General features: G+C 40.8%; 1 protein-coding gene across 4 annotated transcripts in view; it reads right to left on the bottom strand.

Annotated features, from left to right (window-relative positions):
* The window catches only part of TGFBR1 (transforming growth factor beta receptor 1), a 69,454-nt gene extending 45,224 nt beyond the window's left edge, over window positions 1-24,230 (bottom strand). For 2 of the 4 annotated variants that reach the window (XM_019949013.3, XM_019949014.3), the window contains exon 1: window positions 24,056-24,227. In XM_019949013.3, the coding sequence (XP_019804572.1) occupies window positions 24,056-24,140 (85 nt within the window). In that variant the 5' untranslated portion in view covers window positions 24,141-24,227. Of the gene's footprint in view, window positions 1-24,055 lie in introns of all 4 variants that reach the window. The other 2 variants (XM_019949015.3, XM_073806332.1) reach the window with 2 other exon arrangements.
* Between the last annotated feature and the right edge of the window lie 393 nt (window positions 24,231-24,623).

Genomic DNA, 24,623 nt, shown 5'->3' with positions numbered 1-24,623 from the left:
TTAAATCCATGTACAGGGCAAAATTTCTATCTAAAAAAAAAAGTATACAAGATGTCTTATTCCCACCCCAGAGCCCAAGTTTCCCCTCCTCCACAGCACCCTTTTAACACCAGCCCATCAACTGGGCTCTTTCATTTCATTCTGCAGTTTTTCATTGAGCATCTCTATATGCCAGGTGCTATGTAGGCTGTGGGGTGTAAGGTATCTGGAGTTAAGGAGTTCACTAGGGTGAATGAGTAAGGCATTAAACAGATCATTCAAATCCAGAGTCCTGAGCAGGCTGATCAAAGTGCTTCAAATATGCTGAGGTATAAGAAAGATCAAGAAAAGCTTTGCAGGATATTCAAGTCAGAACTGGAGAATATGTAAATTTGCCAGATAGATGAAGGTAGGGAAGTTGTTTTGACAGGGTTTTCTTCCTCAGCGGCAAGATTTCATCCTCGTGACTAGTATCTCAAGTGTTAATAAGATCATCAAATTTAAATAACTATTCAATATGCTAACCACAATGGTTTTTCATCAGCAAAATGAATATAATACCTTCCTGACCTATTTCATCATCTCATTGAGATTATCAAATGAGATACATTAACATATTCTGAAACTAATATAAATTATGTGAACATACAGAATTATCACATACAATACATAGCATTGTTCCAAACATGATTTTTATCTGTAGGCCACCAAAGAAACACCTATTCCCAAATGTAGTGCCTAAATTCCACTGTGGAATCCTGGACTGACAGAACCACACAAAACCTTGAAAGTTATCTAGTTCTAATGCAGTTCTACCATTTTATTAGTGAAGAAACCAAAACTTAGGAGTACAAAATGACTTATAACAATATTCTACCCAGCCTAAGGTGGATGTGAGTAAATTATCATCATGAACCTGGATAAGTATATGTGGTTCTTTTCTATACTGGTATCCATATGTGAAGTAACTCAAAACTTTTCAATAGTACAGCTTCCTTTGACTTTTCTGCTTGATTGCAAAGGTAAGAACTAAACTCCCTGTTTAGTGCCTTTCTCCTACCTTAGCCACCTTTTGCTTCTGTGCCCCAATCTCGACTAGTAGCCACAGCTTCCTCAATTCTAAGATGCACATTTTCCCACACTTTAACATTTTGGAAATCTGCACTCGTGTCACAATCAAGGTCAAACAAAACACAAAACTCTAGCCTCTAGACAGAAAGGTAAGACATGATGTACTTGTTACAACCTATGCATGTGCGAACTTGCCTATGCATGGAAGGTATTACTCAGTTAATTATCACTTTAACTATTTGCACTGGTAGCTCTCCTGCAACTAAAATTTAACTTAAGCTTGATCCCTATTAAAATGTATTCACAAAGATTTCTCTGTGATTCAGCACTGCAATGAAAAGTTACTGTGTTCACAGAAAACTGTCAGTCCCAGGCCAGGAATACAATTATTAGCAGTAGAAATTTCCAAATACTGCAGAATAGATCATAGAATTATTGAGTTTGAAGATGTTGGTGTGACGTGAAGGACTGTCAGAAACCAAATATCTAGCTGTCAAGGGAAGTGGGAAGAGTAAAAAGAGCAGAACCCCTGGGGTTATCATTTTCACTATACTCTAGTATCAGAGGGATAAATTCCAAGTTGAGATTCTGGCTCTTGGTCCCATCTATAAAGGAAATTTCCATGATTCCTTCATTTCAGTGTATCCAGCAGTCACATATCAAGGCATTATTACTTCTACCTAATAATACCAGGGCTACCAAGGGTTGATTCACGAGCCCTTATATCTGACAGTGGAGAGGTAGACAGCCTGTGAATACTATATGGAACAGGCATTTCTATGAGCCTTGTTGATGAAATAAAAATTAGTACCAGAAACTTTGTCTTCCCAGGCTTAGAGTGTCTATACAACTTACCCTTCTTTTTAGGCATACCCTTAAATACTCTCTCCTTTTTCAACCCTTGTTATTTGGTCTCTCTATCCTTCCATCACCCATCTTCCCCCATCAAGAACTAGACTGAAACATCTCATTGAAATTCACTCGTGATGCCCTTTTGATTGAATTCATCCTTTTCTAAATATTTTAGGACATGAGACACACTAACAACCTTCTGTCTCAGTCACATGACACTGCGCCCACCAGCACACTCAGCCCTTTGCTGCAGCTCACATCTGTCTCTAAACTCCCCGTTCCTTGCACTTGTGCTCCAAACTCCTTTTCTAACTGCCTTCCAGGGCGTACTTTGTCTTACCTGTTAGTGCAGAGTCAACACATTCAAAACCAAATACAGCACTATTCCTCCAAGAGTAGTATCTGTGATAAAAAAGGCCCCTGGAAGGATTCAGAGGTTTTTTCTTGCTAAGACATAAGACAGATCAGCAGCTAAAAAGGAACAGGAGGATGAAGACTGCTCTCACCAGACACTGGATTCCAATCTTTTCATCACTCTGACTTTGCTGGTAACGACAATTCTTTCCCTTACCCTGTCTATTACAGCACAGTTATTCTTTACAGCACAGTCAGTATTTCCAAATATAACAAATACACACCAACAGACAGGTAAAGGAACTAACACGCACAATGCCTTTCATTCAGTCCGCTTAGCTAGCTTAAAAGCAGAAGATCACGCCATTGCTGGCAAAGGCAAAGGCAAAAGTTCAAAGTTAAATCCTTTCCAGTACTAATGTCAATTTACCATCTAGTCTACTGGTCTACTCAAGCTTCTCTGAGTAAACCACCTTTCTCTCTTCTCTCCACTCCCATCTCAAGGAGGCCTATCCTCTCCTCTTCTCCCTCTTCCAAGTCTAGGGAACCACATAGGTTCTCTTCCTCTTTTTAAAATATGCTGCATATCTCTATAAACAAGGCCAAAACCCTGCTGCTAAGGGCTTTGTTCCTCAAAGGATTCAGTGGTTCTTCTTAACTCCACACCCTCTGGGTTGCTCTGCAGCAGTAATGTCAACGCAAGCTTATCAACATAACAGCACCATACATTGTGAAAGTAAGTTCTCCTTTAGTCTGGATAACATTTCACTCCAAAATGTTGGGCTTCAAAACAAAAACCTGACTTATCCAAACATTTCTTCAGATAAATTCCATTTACTTCTGTCACCTTTAAAGCACTTAAGAAGAATCATTTATATAATTCAACAAATGAATGAGGGCACTTTGAAATTCTCAATCACTTGATTTTCACAATACCTCCATTTTCTAGTCTCCAAAGCTCCACAGAATTAGCTGATATAATGTTAACTGTTATCAGAGAAAAGCACACTACGAAAAGGCTGCCTAAATGGCAAGATGAGATTTAATAGGGGCAATTACTACAAAGGCCTTCACTTAGGTTCAAAATAAACTGCACAAGTGCAGGATAATTGCTTAGTAGATTTGGGGAATCTGTTTAAGAACAGATTTAAAAAGAGTCAACAACATTTACTGTTAACTGTAGCCATGGTGATGGGGGAGACAGAGGGAGAACTGGGCACAAAATCCCACAAATGTCCAATATAACAACTAATCAGTAAGTATTACTTGAATATCAATCTGCCATGTAAATGAGTCAGAGAATCAAAGAATTAATTCAGCAAAGTTTGATCTGAAAGATACCATCACTGTGAAGACAATCTCATTTTATAGATGTAGCAACTGAGTCAATTTATCTTACTCCAATACTAAATCAAATCATGAGGTCAGGATGTGGTAAATTTTGTTTCATAAAGACTCATTTCCTAACTACAGCTCCTCCCTACAATGGAATTGGCTGCTCAGAAGGTTATGACTTCCCTGTCATTAGAGATATTTAAGCAGAGGCTTAATGACCAATAGCCAGAGTTCGTGAAGTAGGGATCTTCTGTAATAAATGAAAAGTTAGTCCAAAACTCAACAATCCTTTAAATAGTAAGATTCTATTATTTTACAAGTTACATCAAATGTTAAATATCCATGTTTTCATTTTTTGACCTAGTTCAACTTAACATCTTCAAGGTGCAATAACTACAGCAGTGCACCTCATTTTATAATCGTTTATTCTTTTTCCTCCATTAAACTATGAACTGCTTCAGGTCAGGAACTAGTTTAATGCTTTAAGCATCTCTGCATCCCTAGATCCTGGCACACAGGAGAGATCTAGTATGTGTTTCTTAAAAAAACATCCAAGGAATATCTCTTTAGTATGTGGCTGGTTGCTACTAGCACGGTCCTCAATAAAATGGCCAAGCAAGCCAATTTTCTCTTTTATCCCTTACTACCTTCATTTTTGAAATCCTTTCCCCAATTCTCAGTGCTCTCCTTTCAACTGTCCAAAATTCCCGTGTAGGTACCTCTCAAGCCCATTTGATGTAAAATATCCTATTGCCCAGAATAACTTCTCTCATCATATAAATGGAGGACAACCCAACACTTTCAAAATTACAAATGAACATACCCTCTGACCCAGAAGGAAAAGAGCTTATAGATAAATTTGTACATGTGTAAAGTGGCTTACATATACTTACATAATAGGTTATTAATTTCCTAATCAGTTATACTAGACTGTAATCTTTCCTATGCATCTATCAATAGAACTGGTAAAATAATGGTACCACTATGAAATGGAAGATCATATAGCCACAAACACACATAAAAATACGATGTTTTCTATGTACTACATTGTAGACTTACCTGAAGACATATTAAGTGAAAATCCACATAGTGCACAACACTGTATTTGTTTTTTAATATAAATTTTATTTTTTTTAATTGGAGTATAATTTTTTACAATGTTGTGTTAGTTTCTGCTGTACAGTGAAGTGAATCAGCTATATGTATACATTAATTCCCTCCCTCTTGGATCTCCCTCCCACACAACCCCATCCCACCCATCTAGGTCATCACAGAGATAGTAACATTTGTGCTAGAAAAAGGAAGGAAGGAAGAAGGAATGGAGGGAGGGAGGAAAATGCATACATATATTGGCTTGCAAATATTACAAAATATCTCCCTGGAAGGATATAAAAGAAACAGGTAACACTGACTTCCAAGGAAGGGAACTGGGTACCCAGAAGATAGGAGTGGAAGGAGACTTTTCACTATAAATCCATTTGCACATTTTGAATTTTGAAAAGTGTGACTGTATTATATCTCTTCAAAGTTATAAAAAATGTTTAATATGCCCCTCTGTGCTCCATCCCTCTTCCCTATCTTGTCTTCAAAACTTCAACTCAGGATATTTAACCCTAAGGATTCTCAATTTCAAACTGTTCTTTCTGGAAAATAATTTGCAAAGATATAGTAAGAGCCTTTAAAAAGTCTATATCGGGCTTCCCTGGTGGCGCAGTGGTTGAGAGTCCACCTGCCGATGCAGGGGACATGGGTTCGTGCCCCGGTTCGGGAGGATCCCATGTGCCGCGGAGCGGCTGGGCCCATGAGCCATGTCCGCTAAGCCTGTGCGTCCGGAGCCTGTGCTCTGCAATGGGAGAGGCCACAACAGTGAGAGGCCCGCGTGCCGCACACACACAAAAAAAGTCTATATCTTTTAATTCATTAATTCTACTTCCTAAAATTTAGTCTAAGGAAACAATAGATGATAGCAAAGATATAAGCACACAGATGTTTGTCACAGCATTTTATGGTTGAAAACAACCTATATGAGTGACAACAGGGCAATGACAGAATAAATTATGATACAATTGTAAGTTATACACTATATAGCCATTAAAGCTGATACCTCATAGAAGTATGTTTAAGGACAAAGGAATGATCTTACTATTAAAGCTGTATACAAAGTGATTATAATTCCATTCCTATCAGGTGATCTTCTTGTTTTTGTTCCACTGCAATGAGTTGAGGGGGTATGTTAATATACAGAGCAGATGTGTGCACTCTGCCTCACCCTAGCCCATGAAAAAAATGGACAAACTAGTATTTATGATGGGAAGTGCTAAAAAATAAATAAATGAATTTCTTATTTTCCCCAATCTAAACACACTTTTATACAGTTTCTCACTGGATTCTATGTTGACTAGTGGGTATTACAAGAGAACAGTAATTCATTTCATTCTTTCATGAAATTCAGAGATCAAACAAACAAACAAGTTGGAATCCTATCTCTGCCAATCAGCCTCTAAGTAATTCAGAGGAAGTTGCTTAACTTTTAGAGCCTGTTTCCTAAATGCATAACAATAGCAATCTCAGAAGGTTTGAGGGTTAAATGAGATAACAGAAGATTTAGTAACAGTGCCTAGCACATAATAAAATGCTCAAAAATTCATTTATGCACTCATTCAACAAGTATTTTTAACACCTACAATGTGCCAGTTCCTGTTCTAGATGCTGGACAGAGAACCAACACAAACCTTTATACAGCTCTAGGAGGCAACACTGACACAATATAATATAAACATGCACACATACAGCACTAAGCGAGCATTCATGGTAGCTGTTTCTCTCTCCATTCACAAATATCCATACAGAGTTTTTCAGCAATGTGACTGCTTGAACAGGGTTAACCCAAGAACTTCACTCTTGTAGCATGTGAGAGATACCTACAGGGAAGTACGTTTTCAGTTCCAACCCAAATTAACAAAGTGTTGGGACACATCCAGTATACACATTTATATGTAATACCCCCAAATGATAAAGAATCATAATTCATTAAACCATAAAATGTTCACGCTGGAAGGCAACTGATAATTACCTGATCCTAACCCTTTATTTTATAGATGAGTAAACAGGAGTGCCCTAAAAGTTATACCAATGTAATCTAGATTTATTCTAAAAGCACAAAAAGAAAAAAAGGATTATTAGATAATCTAGGGTGATCTCTCCCAAGTAGAACAAGACAAAGGATTCAACCCTTTCCCTCTGGAAAGCAAGAGTGGCTGTAGGAGACATTGTGAGTTGGTTGCATACATACCAAGATATGGTGATGAACCTAAATGAAAGTAGCATATCATTCTGGAATAGGGGAATGACGTATGAAACAGAACTGTGGAAGAGAATGAAGTGGGAACCACCCACCAGCTGCCTTTGAATTAAGGGCAGAGGAGAGTTTCACCTCGGCCAGCAAACAGCAAAAGACCTACTAGAGCCATAGTTGAAGATATAAGGCGAAGGCCTGTGTAGTTAGTAATTTTAGAAGCAGAGAATAAGGCCTGAACACCTTTTACCAGAAAAGAACACTGTGTTGTCATCTGTGAAGGAAGAAAGAACACACCTCTAGGAAGACAGATGATTAGGATGAGACTCCTACTCTCAAGGAGCTCACAATGTAATGTGGAGAACAAACATGCAACTGATAAAGGGTAATATGGACAAAGTGCAGAGGCAGTACAGAAATGGGAGACTTATCTCAAAGATGACATCTCAACTGAGGCTTATGGAAGGCTAAAAAAGGAAAGGAGGTCATTCAAGGGCGGTGATATACAACGATATTGTATGTAAACTCAGGAATAAGAGAGTTATTTAGGCAGTTTAGGAAAATGTGAATAGATCACATAAACAAAAATACGGATAAAATTCAACACCTATTCAAGATAAAGCAAAGTCACTATACAAAGAAGTTATTGCCTTTTCTTAAACCAGCAACAAATAGAAAGCACAAATTATAAAATATTATCATTCACAAAAGCATCCCCCAAAATCAAATGTCTAGGAATAAATCTAACAAAAAACAACATGTAAGACCTTTACAGCAAAAGCTTCAAAACAATACTTGATAGACATTATGAAAAATATAAAATAAAATGTATTTATCTATAAATGGAGAAACATGCCAGCCTCCTCACTAGATGGTTCAATACTGTAAAAATGTCAATATTCTGCAAAGTGATCTGTACATTCAACAAAATCAAATCAAAATCCTACAGGTTGGGCTTCCCTCGTGGCGCAGTGGTTGGGAGTCCGCCTGCCGATGCAGGGGACACGGGTTCGTGCCCCGATCTGGGAAGATCCCACATGCCGCGGAGCGCCTGGGCCCGTGAGCCATGGCCGCTGAGCCTGCGCGTCCGGAGCCTGTGCTCCGCAACGGGAGAGGCCTCAGCAGTGAGAGGCCCGCGTACCGCAAAAAAAAAAAAAAAAAAAAATCCTACAGGTTGGGTTGTGTGTGTGTGTGTGTGTGTGTGTGTGTGTGTGTGTGTGTGTGTGAACTGACAAGGTGATTCTAAAATTTATGTGGAAAAACATCCCAAGAACAGCCAAAGCAATCTTCAAAAACAATGCTTTTGGAAAACCTAACTACTAGATATCAAGACCCATTATAACATTATAATACTAAGACAGTGTGGTATTGGCACAACGGCAAATAGACCAATGAAATAGAATAGAGATTCCAGAAACAGACTCACATATACAACTACTTGATTTATAGTACACGTGACAACACAGTGTACTAGGAAAAGGAAGGCGTTACCAACAAATAGTACTGGGTCAACTGGGCATACATATTTTTAAAATGAAAAAAATAAAATAAAATCTCGTACCATAATCAAAAATCAACTCCAAATGGACTGTGCATCTCAAAGTGAAAGGTAAAACAAGAAGCCTTTTAGATGAAAACACAGAAAAACATTGTCAAGACATTGAATCTGGAAATATTAATCAAATGGCATTCAAAAAGCACTAACCTTAAAGAGAAAAAAACTGAAATTGGACATTAAAATACATTACAGTTCAACAAAAAGACACCATTCTCCTTTGCCATTTTTCTATCCATGTCTTTCTGTTTTAGATTTACCAAATATTTGTCTATTTTAATAATGTGTTTACAAAGAACTGATTTGGGGTTCTATGTATCATATCTGTTTTTTTAAATTTGTTTCTAAATCCTTATTTTCTTTGTATTTACTTGGTCTATGGCTTGATTTTGAATATTCTTACTTTCAGATTTTCCTTTGGGTACTCCTTCAGCAAAACTCCCACTAGGTTTGATATGCTCTTGTTCATTTCTAAATGGCTTGTAATTTACAATTGTAATTTCTTCTTTAACCTGAGGATTATTTAGAAGAATAATCTTACATTTCCAAGTAGATACATTTTTTATTTTGGTTTTTTTTTTTTTTGGTTGTTAATTTTTAATCTGACCTTTCTTTATAGACTTCCAAATCATCAATTTCCTGGAAAATTGCAGAATTATTTTGCAAAAATATTATTCATGATTATGAAATTGGAATACATTATTTATTATTATGTTATTCAAGCACTGCTTTCTTAATCTACAAACAGTGAAATTATCAATGTCTTCTTGTATTTTTAACAATTCTGGCCTTACATATTTTGACAATATTTTATTAGTTGCATAAAGATTCATGACATGTTTTAAGAGATGGTACCTCTTATCAAAATAAAATATAATACATCTCTTTCTTCCCTTTAATGCTATTGTAGTTTGAATTTTATTTTGTCAGGTACTAATCTTATCATACCTACTTTTTTTTGGGTCAGATTTGCCTTTTTCTATTCCACTCTTTCAACCTTTGATGTCACTTTAAGTGTCTCTTGAAAAACTTTGTTAGACTGCAGGCCTCTGTGTCTGTATTAATCCTATCTAAGAGTCTGTCTTTTCAACAGGGGAATTCAATCCTTCATATTTACTAAGCACTCATGGATTTATAACTGCCATATATTTACCATTAATTTTTTTAACTTAGATTTATTTTGATCAAAGTTGTATATGTATAGAGTTTAAGGTGTCAAATAGTTCTACAAGACTGTTACCAAAAAAAAAAAAAAAAAAGGTAACAACTCCTGAACAATCAACCCTTCCTATTTCCCGCTCCACAGAAGCAATCACATTTTCTACTCTTAATTGAGTCTCTTGGTATTTAGCTTTATGTCATTCCCACCCCTTTGCAAAACAAAGGAAAAAATAACAGAATTTAGCCAAAAGGAAGATGATAGATACTGTTAGAAATCTGAGACTTGGTGAACCACAACTTACACAGGCTATAACCTTCTTGCCTTCCCTAGTCCGAAATGGTCATCTCCCTTGTCAAATAAAAAGTCAAAGAAAGCAGTTCAATTCTAGTTACAGTCTCCTAGAGAAACCTGAACTAAACCAAGCAAGGGCAGAAAAGCCCACTCAAAATGAGACGCTTTTATAATAGTTATATTGTTACAATATTTCTAACCTTTGAATCCATGGCCTCCCTTGGGGCATGAGGATGCAAGCAGCTAGGGTTGTCTGAACTCCTTTGAGGAACACTACCCTTTTAAGACTAAACTATGTGTATATAAAAACTGGAGCTTGGGGATGTACTGTAATCAACCTAAAAGTTTTCAGACCTCAAAATCTAGACGTCCCAAGACTTAGCATTAGGAATTCAGCTTTCCAATTACTAGTACCATTTTGGTTACTGAAGAAGGCCTCTAGCAGGGGCTTGGTTAGAGTCTGCTAAGGCTTGATGTTACTTATCCTTTGGAGAATAGAAGATACAGCACAGAATTATGTTGTACAGAATTATGCAGCATGTGTATATGGCGGCACAGAGTTATGACGTCTATACATAAGTTAATAGTTATTAGGCCCTAGCTATGGTTTATAATGGTTCATAGGTGATTATACTCATTTGCTTCATGAGACTTGTTTTCCCTGTTCCAGGATCTCTAAGCTAAATTAGATGCAAGGACCCAATTGCTTAGAGCAACTATTTCCTTAGGGCATACCATCTGTTTGCAATGCACAGCTAATTCTGAGTCTGCTGACCCTTGAAGAGTATCCCCTAAGGTTTCTGCCTGAGTCCTAAAACCCAATTTATTGAAACTCCCTGCTTCGCCTTCTCCCATCACAAGGCAAGGGTAGCCTGGATCTGACAAAACTTATGATGATATATATAAGTTTATATAATATATAAGTGATATATAAGAAAGGGCGGAAAGGCCCCAGCTAAAAGAATATTTATGTGGCCACATTTTTGTTTTTGTTTTGTTTTTAAAGGATAAGGTGGAAGAAACAATTGTGATCTTGGGGAGAAAGATTATATAAGAATAGAAATACTCAAGATTATAAAGGCATTAAAAATAAGAAGGAAAAGAACAAAAGTAAAATTTACCACGGAAAGGGAGAAAGCAAAACAATAGAAAGAAAAAAAATAGAGCCTTTGTTCATAGGAAAGTCACCTATAGTGCTAATTGTGTTAATTGGCTTGTTTGTTGGTGAGTAGGGAATTTCAAATTTGCAATGCACAACTATCACTTGTAATTTAAAAAAAGGATAGAGAAAAGAAAGAAAAGGACAGAAAAACTTGAAACAGACCTGTGGTTCTCAATCCCTGGAGACTGTCAAGGAAAGGGCCTAGAATGTGCATGCCAGAGGGCCCTGGACCCCCAGTTGTTTTATTTCCTTTGGCTGTAGCAAGTACCGCTGGTTGGTCTGTGTTCAAAGAAATCAGTAATAGAAACATATCTGGGGTGAGGAGATGGTATAGATTTTTTTTAGTCCCCCCCCCAACATTATATTATGAACATTTTCAAACATTCAGAAAAATTGACAGAAATGTGAACACCTCTATAACCACCATTTAAATTCCATAACTGCTACTATTTTGCTATACTGATTTTATCATTATGTATCCATCTATGCATCCATCTGTTAGGGTCTGATTTGATAGTATTTAAAGAAATCTTCCACAAAGTTAGGCGATTTTAAAAACATCATTCTCCCTAATGGAGGCTTGAGTCAGAAAAGGGATGCTAAATAAAATTGTGAGGAGGGAGTGGATTCCTGTTCAGTCATTAGCTGAATTATTATCCTGAAATTATCCTGCTTATCCTGAAATACCACGTAATGTCTGAGCTCCAGTTTCCTAACTTATAACGTTAGACAAAATGATAATCACGGTCTCATGGTCCTTTCTAGTCTAAAAATTCTATGATTCTATAAAAAACAATTTTCTTAATAACAATCATTTACTTCATGTTGTCTATGTGCCAGGAAGTATGCTCCAAGTTTAGGAGCATAAACTCAGTTAATCTTCACAGGTTCCTTAAAATTTCTGAGATACCACACTCATGAAAACTGTCACCTGTTTTAGCAGCATGTGGCCAGCCTGACCTATTTCCAGTTGCGCTTCCTCTCCACATGCTCAGTGCTCTTTACTAGCATCAACTATACACGTCTCTGGTGGAACCAGCTGGAACTAGCAATCAGAAATTAGCTTTCCTCATTGAGAAACAAGAGCAAACTCTATCCCTGGTCTGTAATTTTTTCCCCAAATGTGAAATGAGATAAAATAGCTAAAACTACTTTAACTTGTTTATTTTGGTAAAATAATTACATATAATTATTGTTGAAGGAAATCTACAATACACGATCTTGGTGTTTTATTCAAATCAGTTGTACACTGAATAACAAAATTTAAATGTCAGTTTTTCAATTGGAGAAAGTACTCAAATCAATAGCCATGTGCTAAACAAAGAGACTCAATTAGAGCACATTATAGTTTGGTTTGGGAATGAATACATCAAGAAAAAAAAAAGCCCCATACACACATTGTATATGTGTGTGTGTGTGTGTGTGTGTGTGTGTGTGAGAGAGAGAGAGAGAGAGAGAGAGAGAGAAGAGAGAGGAGAGAGAGAGGAGAGAGGGGGGGGGGAGAGAGAGAGAGAGAGAGAGAGAGAGAGAGAGAGAGAGAGAGGGAGAGGGAGAGAGAGAGAGGAGAGAGAGAGGGTAAGAGTTTGTGTGTTTGTATAAATGAAAAGCCACCGTTACTGCTTTTATCTCTATATTCCTCTTCAGGTTTATCTCCTCTATGTTCAGTGCTCTGATATATGTATATTAGTCCTTATTTCTAGTAAAAAAAAAAAAATTTGTCTTTGCTTTTCTGCATGGGAGCTATTTGTTATTTCCATACATATTTAAAGATCTTATATTGTAGAAATGTAACAGGATGCCTGTACAAGGTGTCCTAGAACTATAAATATACACTATTATGCAATCAGTGAGGTTCACACCCCGGAAATCTAGATGGAATGGTTATCCTGAAGCAAGTGAACAAAAATAAGGAGGTTCAGCCTGTTGATTAGAACAAGGAAACACTGGAACAGGCCTAAAGTAACTCTGCAACTGCAGAATACGCAAGGCAAGTGAATTCATTCAAGTCATGGAGAGTGATAAACCCAAATTCTTCACTTTTTTCCCAATGCCCCTTATACAAAGATTTCTATAATAGATTATGCTCAAGAGCAGAGAGAAACTTGTTTTCCCCAGTGAAATAAGCATGTCTCTAACCAAAGAATGTCCTTTATGGTAACATACGTGGGTATTTTTCATATGAATATTGGGTTACTATACAACCAACATATGCTCTCTAGGTAAGTGCAGTCTCTCCTAAAGGAAGTCATCATTCCCATAATTCATCACCCAGAAAGGAGGCAGTTCTTCAAACAGGAAACCCAAGCAAAGACACACTCTGGACCTTGCTGAGTTGGGCCTGTGGGAAAAGAGGTAGATGTCTGGCTCAGTTCACTTGGTGGCAGTATTCAGACTCTGTCTGCCAAATGGAGACAGGCCAAAAGATAAGGACCTGAAGACAGAGTCTTTGTAAACCAGAATGAATAGTTTTATGTTGCTTTCTATCCATAGCTTTTAGGATAGCTTGATTTAAACATTCCAGCCTTATACCAGCTGTTTCACTGGCATTAAGGTAAAACTAGTGTGTCCTTAGAGTACAGAATAAAAATGGTAGCAGCAGCACTAAACTGAATCCTCAAACATATTAAAGAGGAAGGCTGAGAACAAGAATCAGGGCTGCCAGGTCCTGGAACTCTTTTAACACTTGGAAATTCTCCCTGCATTGCAGTCTTCGTGTTTGGGGGCTCCATTTTATTAAGGAAGGTGGCAGCCTCCTCATGTGTTCTCAACAACAGGCAATGAGATCTATGCAAACTCTCAGGGTTCCCTTATTGCCCTCAATCCTGGAAAACTCAAAGTTAATTATTGTGCTCAACTACTAAAGCTTTCCTCAGGTAAAAGTTATAGCTAATTTTTCTCTTTCTTTTCCTCTTTTACTTATTGGTTCTTACCCTTCTGATCACTAGTTTTGGTCTTACTGCATATATTTTTATTTCAAGCGTCCTAAATTCTTTTATAGAAAACGGCCAGAGGACAAGCCAAGCCTGAATAAATTTTTCCCATACCATAAGATAAAGTTATAAAACAGTGCTCATCTTGAAGCCGTGAATGCTAGGGAAGTTGAGAGCCTGTATGCTGGCTAAAAGCAATGAGCAAGGAAGCCTGGACTACACCTGTAAGTACAGAATTCTGGGATAGAAGAAGAGCTTGGAGATAATCAATTCCATCCTCTCACCTAATGCAAGAAATGTGTTCTACAACTTCTTGGACAGAAGGTTATCTCTGCCTCCCACCTCTGCCTGAATATTTCCAGTGACAGGGAACATAACACCTTATAATGTTCCACTTCATGACAGCTCCCATTGATACAAAGTCCTTTCTTACATTGAGTGAAATCTGCCTCTCAGTCTACCAATTAATCATAGTTCCTCATTACACAGACATGTATTTCCTCTTCCAAAAGGCATTTCTTCACTTATTTAAATGTATGTCTCATTTATTGAATATTTATCAGTATCAGGCTATGTGCTAGGTACTCTATAAACACTACTATTGATACATATTATTTTCACAATCATCATTTAAGTTAGGTGTTATCCTCCTGCGAAAAGTGAGTCCCAGAGAGACACACCGATTAGAATCTAATGCCAGACAAAGAGACACACTGATTAGAATCTAATGCCAGACAAATATGTGGGGGCTCTTATACCTGTTCCCATAAAGATTTTATTACATTTCTGGCAACCAAGTCACATGATTTAAATGCCTTCAAAATTGGAAGGAAAACAAATAAGTTAGATCAATCCAAAGAGAAAAATAAAGATGGTCTAGAGATATGTACAAGTGCACCAGTGTTTGGTTCACAGAGAAAAACAGTAGCATGAAAAGCGTTTAACAATATTGCCATCAGGAAGCTCCAAGAGACAGTAAGGTAATACCTATTAACGTCACAAGCGTGACGTGAAGCCAGTGGAGTAAATGCAGGCCTCAAACAAGAAACTCCCTCTCTTGTACCTCAGCCAGGAACCAGAGCAGATTCCCAGGAAGTCAGTCATATTACTGCAGAGAAAGCAGCATAGCCTAAAGGCCAATTTCAGTAGAACCAGAAGTTCACAAATGATTCTGAATATATACTTCTTTGGCTTGGGGGTGGGGGTGGGGGTGGGTAACAAAACATGGACCTGCAACCGGGAGTGAAGAATCTAACAGTGAACTGAGCAAGGCTCCACATCTAAGCCAGGAATTCAGGATCAAAATAAATACTCCACTTAAGGTGGTTTGCGGGGCATGAGAATCCAAAAGAATGGGGTGGAAGGAAATGCTGATAATCATTTTTCTGCCTAAGGTCCTCTCCCATTCCAACCATGTTCCAGTCTTATATTGTTGCTGCCTACTGAACCATTTCACTTGCCTATCCTACTTTCACCTCAAACTCAACATGCTCAAATCAGAATTCACTACCCTTCTTTCTCTCACCAAATTCCTTACTAGTTAAAGGCATTATATAGGTATAAAAATCCTGGAGTCATTCTTTTTTTACTTCATAGAGTCCTTCTTAACTTTTGTACTCCACCTTTTTACAGTTAAGAGCCACTGACTGCCATTAAACAAATATTTACTGAGTGCCTACGATGCACCAGGCACTTTCTTTGCACTCTAGATACACTGATTAACAAAACAAAGATATACACTTTCATGAAGCTTATATCCTAGTAGTTAGAGAGAAACAATAAACATAGTAAATAAGTAAATATGGTAAGTAAATACTGTATTTCAGAAGGTAGTGTTAAAAAAAAGAAAAAGCAGGGCTTCCCTGGTGGCACAGTGGTTGAGAGTCAGCCTGCTCATGCAGGGGACACGGGTTCGTGCCCCGCTCTGGGAAGATCCCACGTGCCGCAGAGCGGCTGGGCCCGTGAGCAATGGCTGCTGAGCCTGTGCGTCCGGAGCCTGTGCTCTGCAATGGGAGAGGCCCGCGTACCGCAAAAAAAAAAAGAAAGAAAAAGCAAAGCAAGGTAATGACAATTACAAAAGGGTGGTCAGGGTAAGTTTCTTTGAGAAAAAGGTGACATGTGAGCAAAGACATAGAAGAGGTGAGGGAGGAAGCCAAGAGCCTGCAGGCAAGGCAACAGCCATGCAAAGGCATGACTACCAGCTGCTCCTACTTCTTTAAAATGTCACAGAGCCACCCATTCACTCCATTCCCAAGGCCATCATACCTACTCCAAAACCTCCTAGGTAGCCACCCTACTCCATTTCCTCTGTGGTGCAGTTAAACATTCTTTTTCCTGATTTTCAAGGTTCATAATTCTCTGAGCCCACCCTTTAAATCATGAACTTCCATTCCTCCCCTTAAAATTTTTAAACTTAGCATGCTCCTTCTTCACTCACATCATCCTCCCCTACCTAGGAGTACTTTCCCTCTGCCCCTTATCCTCTCTAAACCCTACCTATTCTGCAAGGCACAAGATCAAGTCCTATCACCTTTAGAGAGCAATCCCTGTGGTTGCTATTACTGAATCTGTATTCATATTTCCCCAGCATCATACTCCTTGAAAGCAAGTGTGCGTCTTTTTCTATACCTCCCACTGAGTTGACCATTACTAAATATTTGCTAAGATTAAATGAGCTATTTCTTCTACAAGCCAAAGCTCTGCCATCTTAAAAACATATTTATTTAGCTTTGATAAACTATTGAGACAGAATGATTAAAGAATGATTATATTATACAAAAAAATGCAAAGGGATAGAATAAGCCAAAATGTTAACGATGGACAATGATAGCTTTTTTCTCTTCTCTGATTCAAATTTTCAGGTCTGTGCCTATGTTAATTTGAGAAGCAAAGAGTTTGCTATGAATATAAATAAATCAACACAAATAGTGAGGGATCAACCATCATTAGAATCATTGGAGAGATTCGAATTACCTAAAAATATAACGTCAAAGAAAGACTGCAAGCATCTGAGTAAGCTGCAAAGATGCAAACTGTAATAAAGACAAGCTGAAGCATATTCTCATGGTGAAGGAAAGAAGGAAGGAAAGAAGGGAGGGAGGGAGGAAGGAAGGAAGAAAACCTTCCTGACAAAATGAGCATTATAAGATATTTACTGGGCTTCCCTGGTGGCGCAGTGGTTGAAAGTCCGCCTGCCGATGCAGGGGACACGGGTTCGTGCCCCGGTCTGGGAAGATTCCACATGCCACGGAGCGGCTGGGCCCGTGAGCCATGGCCGCTGAGCCTGTGCATCCGGAGCCTGTGCTCCGCAACGGGAGAGGCCACAACAGTGAGAGGCCCGCGAACCGCAAAAAAAAAAAAAAAAAGATATTTACTGTGTATGAAAGCAGCATGATGTAGAGGAAAGAGTACACACTCTGCAAAGGTTAAACACAGGCTCCATCATTCATTAACATCATGACCTCAGTTTCCTGGTCTGTAGAATGGAAACACAGAAGCTCTTCTATTTACATACTTTCAAAGGAACAAACTAAGTTCCAATCTGAGCAAAATCCTGACAACTCTGCCTACCCAGGCTGATGGAGTTAATGGTAATGCACAATGGTAATGCACAATCATTTGAGTCTCAGTGGTTGGACTACTGTTAGTCACTATCTGTTCCATCTGAAGCAGTGTCTTCCTTTTACAAATGTATTTATGATTAAAATATGAACGACAGGGCTTCCCTGGTGGCGCAGTGGTTGAGAGTCCGCCTGCCAATGCAGGGGACACGGGTTCGTGCCCCAGTCTGGGAAGATCCCACATGCCGCAGAGCAGCTAGGCCCGTGAGCCATGGCCGCTGGGCCTGCGCATCCGGAGCCTGTGCTCGGCAACGGGAGAGGCCACAACAGTGAGAGGCCCGCGTACCGCAAAAAAATTAATTAATTAATTAATTAATTATTTTTTAAAAAAAGAGAGTCTTTTGGAAATTAACTGGTACAAAAGTAAGAAGCTTTTGTACTATTACACAACTATCATCCAAGGCTGGTTATGAGAATTAAATGAGACAAGGCAGGTAGAATTCCTAGCACATTCTTAAAATATATTCCTTACAGATTGATAAAATGATGCAAGGACCACTGAACCTTCACAGAAATGTCAAAGCAACCTGTGTGTACATCCTGCAAGTCATAATATTTTTGTTATAAATCATTCTGTATAATGTATATCGCTCTCAGACTGCCAAAATGAAAGAGCAGCTTTACAAAAGGCCAGATGTGATCTATAAAATTTGACCCATAAAACCAATCAGACTTACTCTACCTAGTGTTTGAGAAAGTGTCTAAGGCAAAAAGCCTACAAGTCAATCAATCGTTAAGTTCACATGTAAAAAGGGTAACCATAAGAAACTTACTTGCAGTTTTGGACTAAAACTGTAGAGCTAAACCTGGATCTAATTCAGCGTAGCAGCAAATCTTAATGTTTATGGAAACTGCTTAGATTTGATATTGAGAAAATTACATTAAATAATGCATTAAATATTATCCTAAGTATTGCAGTTAGGCTGGGTCAAGACAGACTATAAATTTTGAGAAGATTCCAAAAGTTTTTTTCAGCCAGTTCTATGTAACAAGACATGAAAATTCCTGAGAAACATGCCAGCATCTGCTGTCAATTCCAGAACCAGGAGGCAAAGATGTGATCCAATCACATGGTATCAAACCAGCGTCCATCTTTTCAGAAAAAGTTGCATTATGCAAGCCATGACCAAGAAAGAACAGCAAAAGGCATGAGGTTTTTTGACATGTGCAGGCGATTCTGTGGTTTGAAAAGACATGTTCTCATATCAAAAGGGCCATCCATAGGATACTGGCATTTTCAAAACCCACTTCATTAGACATGAACATATCTGATCCAATACAACTGTACTAAAGAACAGCATTGAGTTCAGGCAACTGTTTCAATTAGGCCTAGGAGAAGCTGTCAACAAAAGTCTTCACAGGAGCATCCTTCCCCACAGGAACAAGATTTATCTCCTTCTTCATTATTTTGAACATGTCCATTCCCCATTTAATTTCTTTTTTTAAATTAATTTATTTATTTTTGGCTGTGTTGGGTCTTCGTTGCTGTGCCAGGGCTTTCTCTAGTTGCTGTGAGCAGGGTCTACTCTTTGTTGCGGTGCAAGGGCTTCTCATTGAGGTGGCTTCTCTTGTTGAGGAGCATGGGCTTCAGTAGTTGTGGCTCACGGGCTCTAGAGCACAGGCTCAGTAGTTGCTCCACGGCATGTGGGATCCTCCCGGACCAGGGCTCGAACCCGTGTCCCCTGCATTGGCAGGTGGATTCTTAACCCCTGTGCCACCAGGGAAGTTCCTCCCCATTTAATTTCAACAACAAAGTAGATCATCTAAAATTCTAAACCTAACCATGTGCTACAAGGCCTTTCAATTACATCCCACTTCAATTAAACCAAAATTTCCAAACTACTATAAGCCTACTTTTCTCAATCAATAAGCACTACACGGGCTTCCCTGCGTGGTTGAGGGTCTACCTGCCGATGCAGGGGACGTGGGTTCGTGCCCCAGTCTGGGAGGATCCCACATGCTGCAGAGCAGCTGGGCCCGTGAGCCATGGCCGCTGAGCCTGTGCGTCCAGAGCCTGTGCTCCGCCGCAACGGGAGAGGCCATAACAGTGAGAGGCCCGTGTAACGCAAAAAAAAAAAAAAAAAAAAAAAAAGCACTACACCAGGCCCTTTTTTCAGCAGTATAAAAAAGGTACTGACCTTCTATTGAGGACTTTATAACCTATAATTATTTCCCCTCCCTCCCACTTTCAGAACTCACTTTTCTTAAGCTCTGTGAAATTCAAGGTAACTTCACTTAGGTAAGTCACTCCATTAACTCTGTTCCTCCCCCCTCCAAATCCTTCACATTTTAAACTGCCATATAGGACACAAGATCTAGAATCAGAAAAATCAAAGTTCCTGCCCTGGTTCTGCCCAACCCTGAGAAATTCACCTAATCTCTAGAGTTATGCTTTTCCATCTGTAAACTCAGTGATTTATGACTTTCAACATTTGAATGCCTAGCCCTGGTGGGCATCCCATTATATTACTCTCCCTTACTCATCCCACTTAGATTACCTTTCTGTTTCCAGTCACATATTAGAGAATTTTTAGAATATGGGAAAAAATAACAGTGGTTAATATATCCAAACCCCACATTTCAGAATAAGGAAATTAACTCTATGAAGAGTAACTTGCCAGCCAGACAATAGAAGCTTTTGCTTCCTGCCCTAGGGGAGCTGGGGGACACAGCTTACAAAGAGAGAGCTTAACACTCATCAAATCCCCCTCTCTGCCCAACTGAATTCTAGCCACCCTTCAAAGTCAGTTTAAGTCCTAAAGTGTCCAGGAAGCCTCCCCCAGTCACTTCAGTCTAGAATACTCACTTCCCTCTTTGAATACTGATGCCTCTCTGCAGGGTTGATATTAAAAGTATTAACAACTAGCACCCCAGTGGTACCAACCAATCAGAAAGAATGTCTAACCAATCAAAACACACGTGGCCCAGTGGGAATTGCTGGTTGAACATCAGCCCTCCTATTAATAACAATACAAAATAGCAACCTCAAATGCCAATACAATTTTCTCATTTGATCTTCACAATCTCATAAACTAGACAAAGTATGTATCATCCCCATTTTCTGCATATCTAGAAGTTGGGGCTAATAACCAAATCTAATAACCAACTGCTTCTTTTACCACATCACATGACTTTTCCTGATTGTACACAGAATTCTCAATTAATATTGTATAAACTGTACTTACATATAACAGTATAAACACTAAAGGAATACTCAAGTCAAACAGAATTAATTTAAACAACAAGCATTTAAGTGGAACAGAATATAAAACATAGTGCTAGGTTCTGAGACCATAAAAGAAATAAAAGGCATGATCCTTGCCCTCTGGGTACTTATAACACGTTAGAGAGTATTTTTAAGTAACAGTGCAACATGGTAGAAATAGACAACACAAAGTGTAAGTTCTATACAGTTCAGGGAAATAAAGAGTTCACAAACTAAAGCAGTATAGGAAGTCAGGACTGAGAACTTCTCTCCTCACACTCCCAAAAGGGGCAAAATTAAATATGTAGTGAAAAGGCTGAAAAGTGGAGTGGGTGGAAAAATAGAAAACGCTGGAATCGAGGGTTTGCAGTAGTGGGATGTGAGATCTCTGGTTGGATACACAGAGATGGCCCTAATCATAAGCCTCAAGTACTGCTCTAAGCACTGAATACAAATGGGAAATCTCGTAAACCCTCTGTGGGGATGGCTAAGGAAGATTAGCTTGGCAGCAGCCTATAAAAAAGCCTAGGTGAGAGAAACTCTGGAAAGCAAATGGATTTGAGGGGTAACAGGCAGGACTAAACTGATGGCTGCATATGAAGAAAGGACAAAACATTCAAGAGGCATTAATGTAAATAAGAGTTGGGTTTTAGGCATGTTTTGAAAGAAAAGGTTATGAAATGGCAGAAAGGAAGCATTCTCACACAGGATATATATGTAGACATAGTGGTACTAAACTGTGTACCACGGACAAGGAACCAATTTCCCTAGAGAAATCTATGTTGGAGAGAGCAGAAGCTGGGCAGAGAAATACAAAACTGATGCCGAGACAATAAGGAACAACTGCAAACTCTTAAAAAGGAAGTCAAATTATAAATTTTAAAAAGCATTTGCGCTTCTTCAGAATATATGAAAGGATGAATGGAAACATCAACATAATCAAGGAGAACAGGCAGACCAATTGAGGTAGTCTAGGCTTAAGCATAGCAATAGCTCCTGGATCGGCTTTGTATTGTAGGCATGCCAGGGTAGTCTGTAAGCTCCTCCAGGGCATGGGCTGAGCAATACTCTGTACATCTATTAAGTCCAATACTGATGCTTGAATACACGAACACTTTGTGTGCTAAGCTAGGTGGAAAAGAGTGAACTACGCTACTTGAGTTAATAGTGGTGTGGAAATGTTACTTATGCTTGATGCATAACTATATTGATTCTCCCACCTGTCCACACATTTATCTTGTCCCCCTTCTCAGGCCAATGTCAAAACTCCATTGTTTCCTCTAATGTAGGCCCAGTGTGTAGGGACTCCAAGAATGTACTAGGAGTGGTTAGGGTTTGGCACTTCCACTGCAGGGGGCACGGGTTCGATCCCTGGTTGGGGAATTTAGATACCACTGTGTGGCAGGGCCAGAAAAAAGGAATGTACTAGGAGTCAGAAAGAAGCCAACCTGTTTTTCTAATTGTGAGGACAAAAATCTAAAAGTGAATAATAAAGATCACTATTAGAGGACTAAAAAAGAAAAATGGGCTATGCCAGACAGTGAGGTGTATATATTAAGGTGTATAGGTTTTGGAAACACTGAACCCTCAGTGTACTAACTCCAGCTCTTAATAATTGAGTACTTAGCCTCTCCACACCTCAGTTTTCTCATCTATAAAATGGGGCAGGGCTCCCCTGGTGGCGCAGTGGTTGAGAATCTGCCTGCCAATGCAGCGGACACGGGTTCGAGCCCTGGTCTGGGAAGATCCCACATGCCGCGGAGCAACTAGGCCCGTGAGCCACAACTACTGAGCCTGCGCGTCTGGAGCTTGTGCTCCACAACAAGAGAGGCCGCGACAGTGAGAGGCCCGCGCACCGCGATGAAGAGTGGCCCCCGCTCGCCGCAACTAGAGAAAGCCCTCGCAAAGAATCGAAGACCCAACACAGACATAAATAAATAAATAAATAAAATGGGGCAAATGCCACATAGCCCTAAGGGTTTAGTTGTGAGGATTAGATAATGTACTTTGGTGTACTTTATGCATCTGCATCATAGTAAGCTCTTAAAAAACAGTAGCTATTAATAATAATTGGCACCCTAAGTCTTGAATTTTTTGTTTTAAAAACATTTGGTGTTCAATTACAGACACAGAAACGTACTTTCACTTTATCTTAGTTGCTTACACTAAGGCTCTATATTTCAGTTTCTAGTACTATAACTTGGATGCTAACAAAGTTTTTCACTTCTCCTTCCGCGAGGTAGGTGACGACCATACCCCATCCTAATTTAATATTTTGGAAAACGCAGGAAACACTCCCTCGAAAACCAGCTACACAGACGACTGATTCAAACTACTGTCACTCAAGAAATGGAACATCTCTAGCGATGTTCCTTCGAGGAAATAAAAGCGTTTGATCAATTCAGAGTCATTTCCATTCAAACATTCCAAACCCCCGCAGAGTGAGCAAACGTTCAAGTTTCTACTACGAAAACAATCTGTAGCCTCTGGTTACTGGATTCACTTCAACACTTCCCCAGAAGCACGAAAGAAGAAGCACTCCGCACATGTTAGTGCCTCCTTGTCCTCACACAAAGCTTCACAGTAGCTCCCCTTCCAAAGCCACCCCTGTCTGGAGAAGCGGCCCCTCTCGGCGGGGTCAGGCCGGCGCCAAAGGCCAGGGCGGCCCTGCTGACCCGGGGGTCTCTGCCACACATCCCCCCCTCCCACTGCTAGGGGAGGCCCTGGAGGCTCAGAGCTCACACCCCGCCCTGGAAGCCTCCTCGGACCCCAATCCCTCCCGGGACCCCGGAGCCTGGAGCACCTACTCGTTCGGGGTGCGGTGCCCGGGACAACGCCACACAGCGCCCCGAGGGGAATGGGGAGCAGTCCCAGCTCTGCCGGTCCCGGCCAGCCTCACACCCTCCGGCCGTCGGCCCGCGCCCACTCGCTCCCCAGAGGGCAGCCCCCGACCCCGGACGGCTTCGCCCGACGCCACTTCCTCCGGAGAGCCGGCAGCCGGGGCGGTCGCGGGCTGCCGGGCAAGCCCACCCGCGCTCGGACCCAGGCCCTAGCCCCGCCTCCGCTCCCCATCCGCGGCTAGCGTGGCGGCGGCCCGAGCAGGAAAGCCCGGCCCCGGCCCAGGCGCCGCCACCTGCGCCCCCGGCCCCGCGCCATGTTTGAGAAAGAGAAGGAGCGAGCCAGAGGCCGGGCCCGGTCCGCGCGCCCCGAAGCCGCCCGCCAGTCCCGCCGCGCCGCCGCTCACCCGTCACCTCCGGGACCAGCGTTGCCGCCGCCGCCAGCACGAGGAGGAGCAGCCGGGGACGCGGAGCAGCGGCCGCCGCCTCCATGGTCCCGCCGCCACCGCCTGTGGCCCGGCCCGGCCCGGCAGCCGCCTCGCCTCAGCAAACCTCGCCTCGCCCCACCTCCCCCGCCGCCGCGGCGGCCTCGCTTCGGCCCTTTGTAACTGCTCCGGGGCTGCGCATCCATTGGCTGCCGGGCTCCCGCCGGCCCCGCCTCCCCGCCGTCTGCGAACAGCCGAGCGGGACCCAACCCAGAGCCCCGCCTACGGGCCCTCTGGGCAGCCAATCCAGAGCCGCGGGCGCCGGGCCGCTGGCCACGCCCTCAGACTCCCCGCTGGGGGGACCCGCCAGACCCCTGCAGCTGTGGAAGCCGCTGGGAGTTCGGAGAAGGCCCGGTGGGAGCAGGGTCTAGCCGGCCCCGGTACTGCCTTGCCTCCAGCCACCGAGGGCACTGGGTGTGTCTGGGACGATGGGTGTGTCTGGGTGTGAGTCGCTTTAGGAAAAGGCTGTGGCTGCTCGACGCTCTTTTCT

Source organism: Tursiops truncatus, chromosome 6, assembly GCF_011762595.2.
Source record: "Tursiops truncatus isolate mTurTru1 chromosome 6, mTurTru1.mat.Y, whole genome shotgun sequence".
Lineage (NCBI taxonomy): Eukaryota > Metazoa > Chordata > Mammalia > Artiodactyla > Delphinidae > Tursiops > Tursiops truncatus.
Note: the sequence above shows the minus strand (reverse complement) of the source record. Positions and strands in the feature narration are given on the sequence as shown.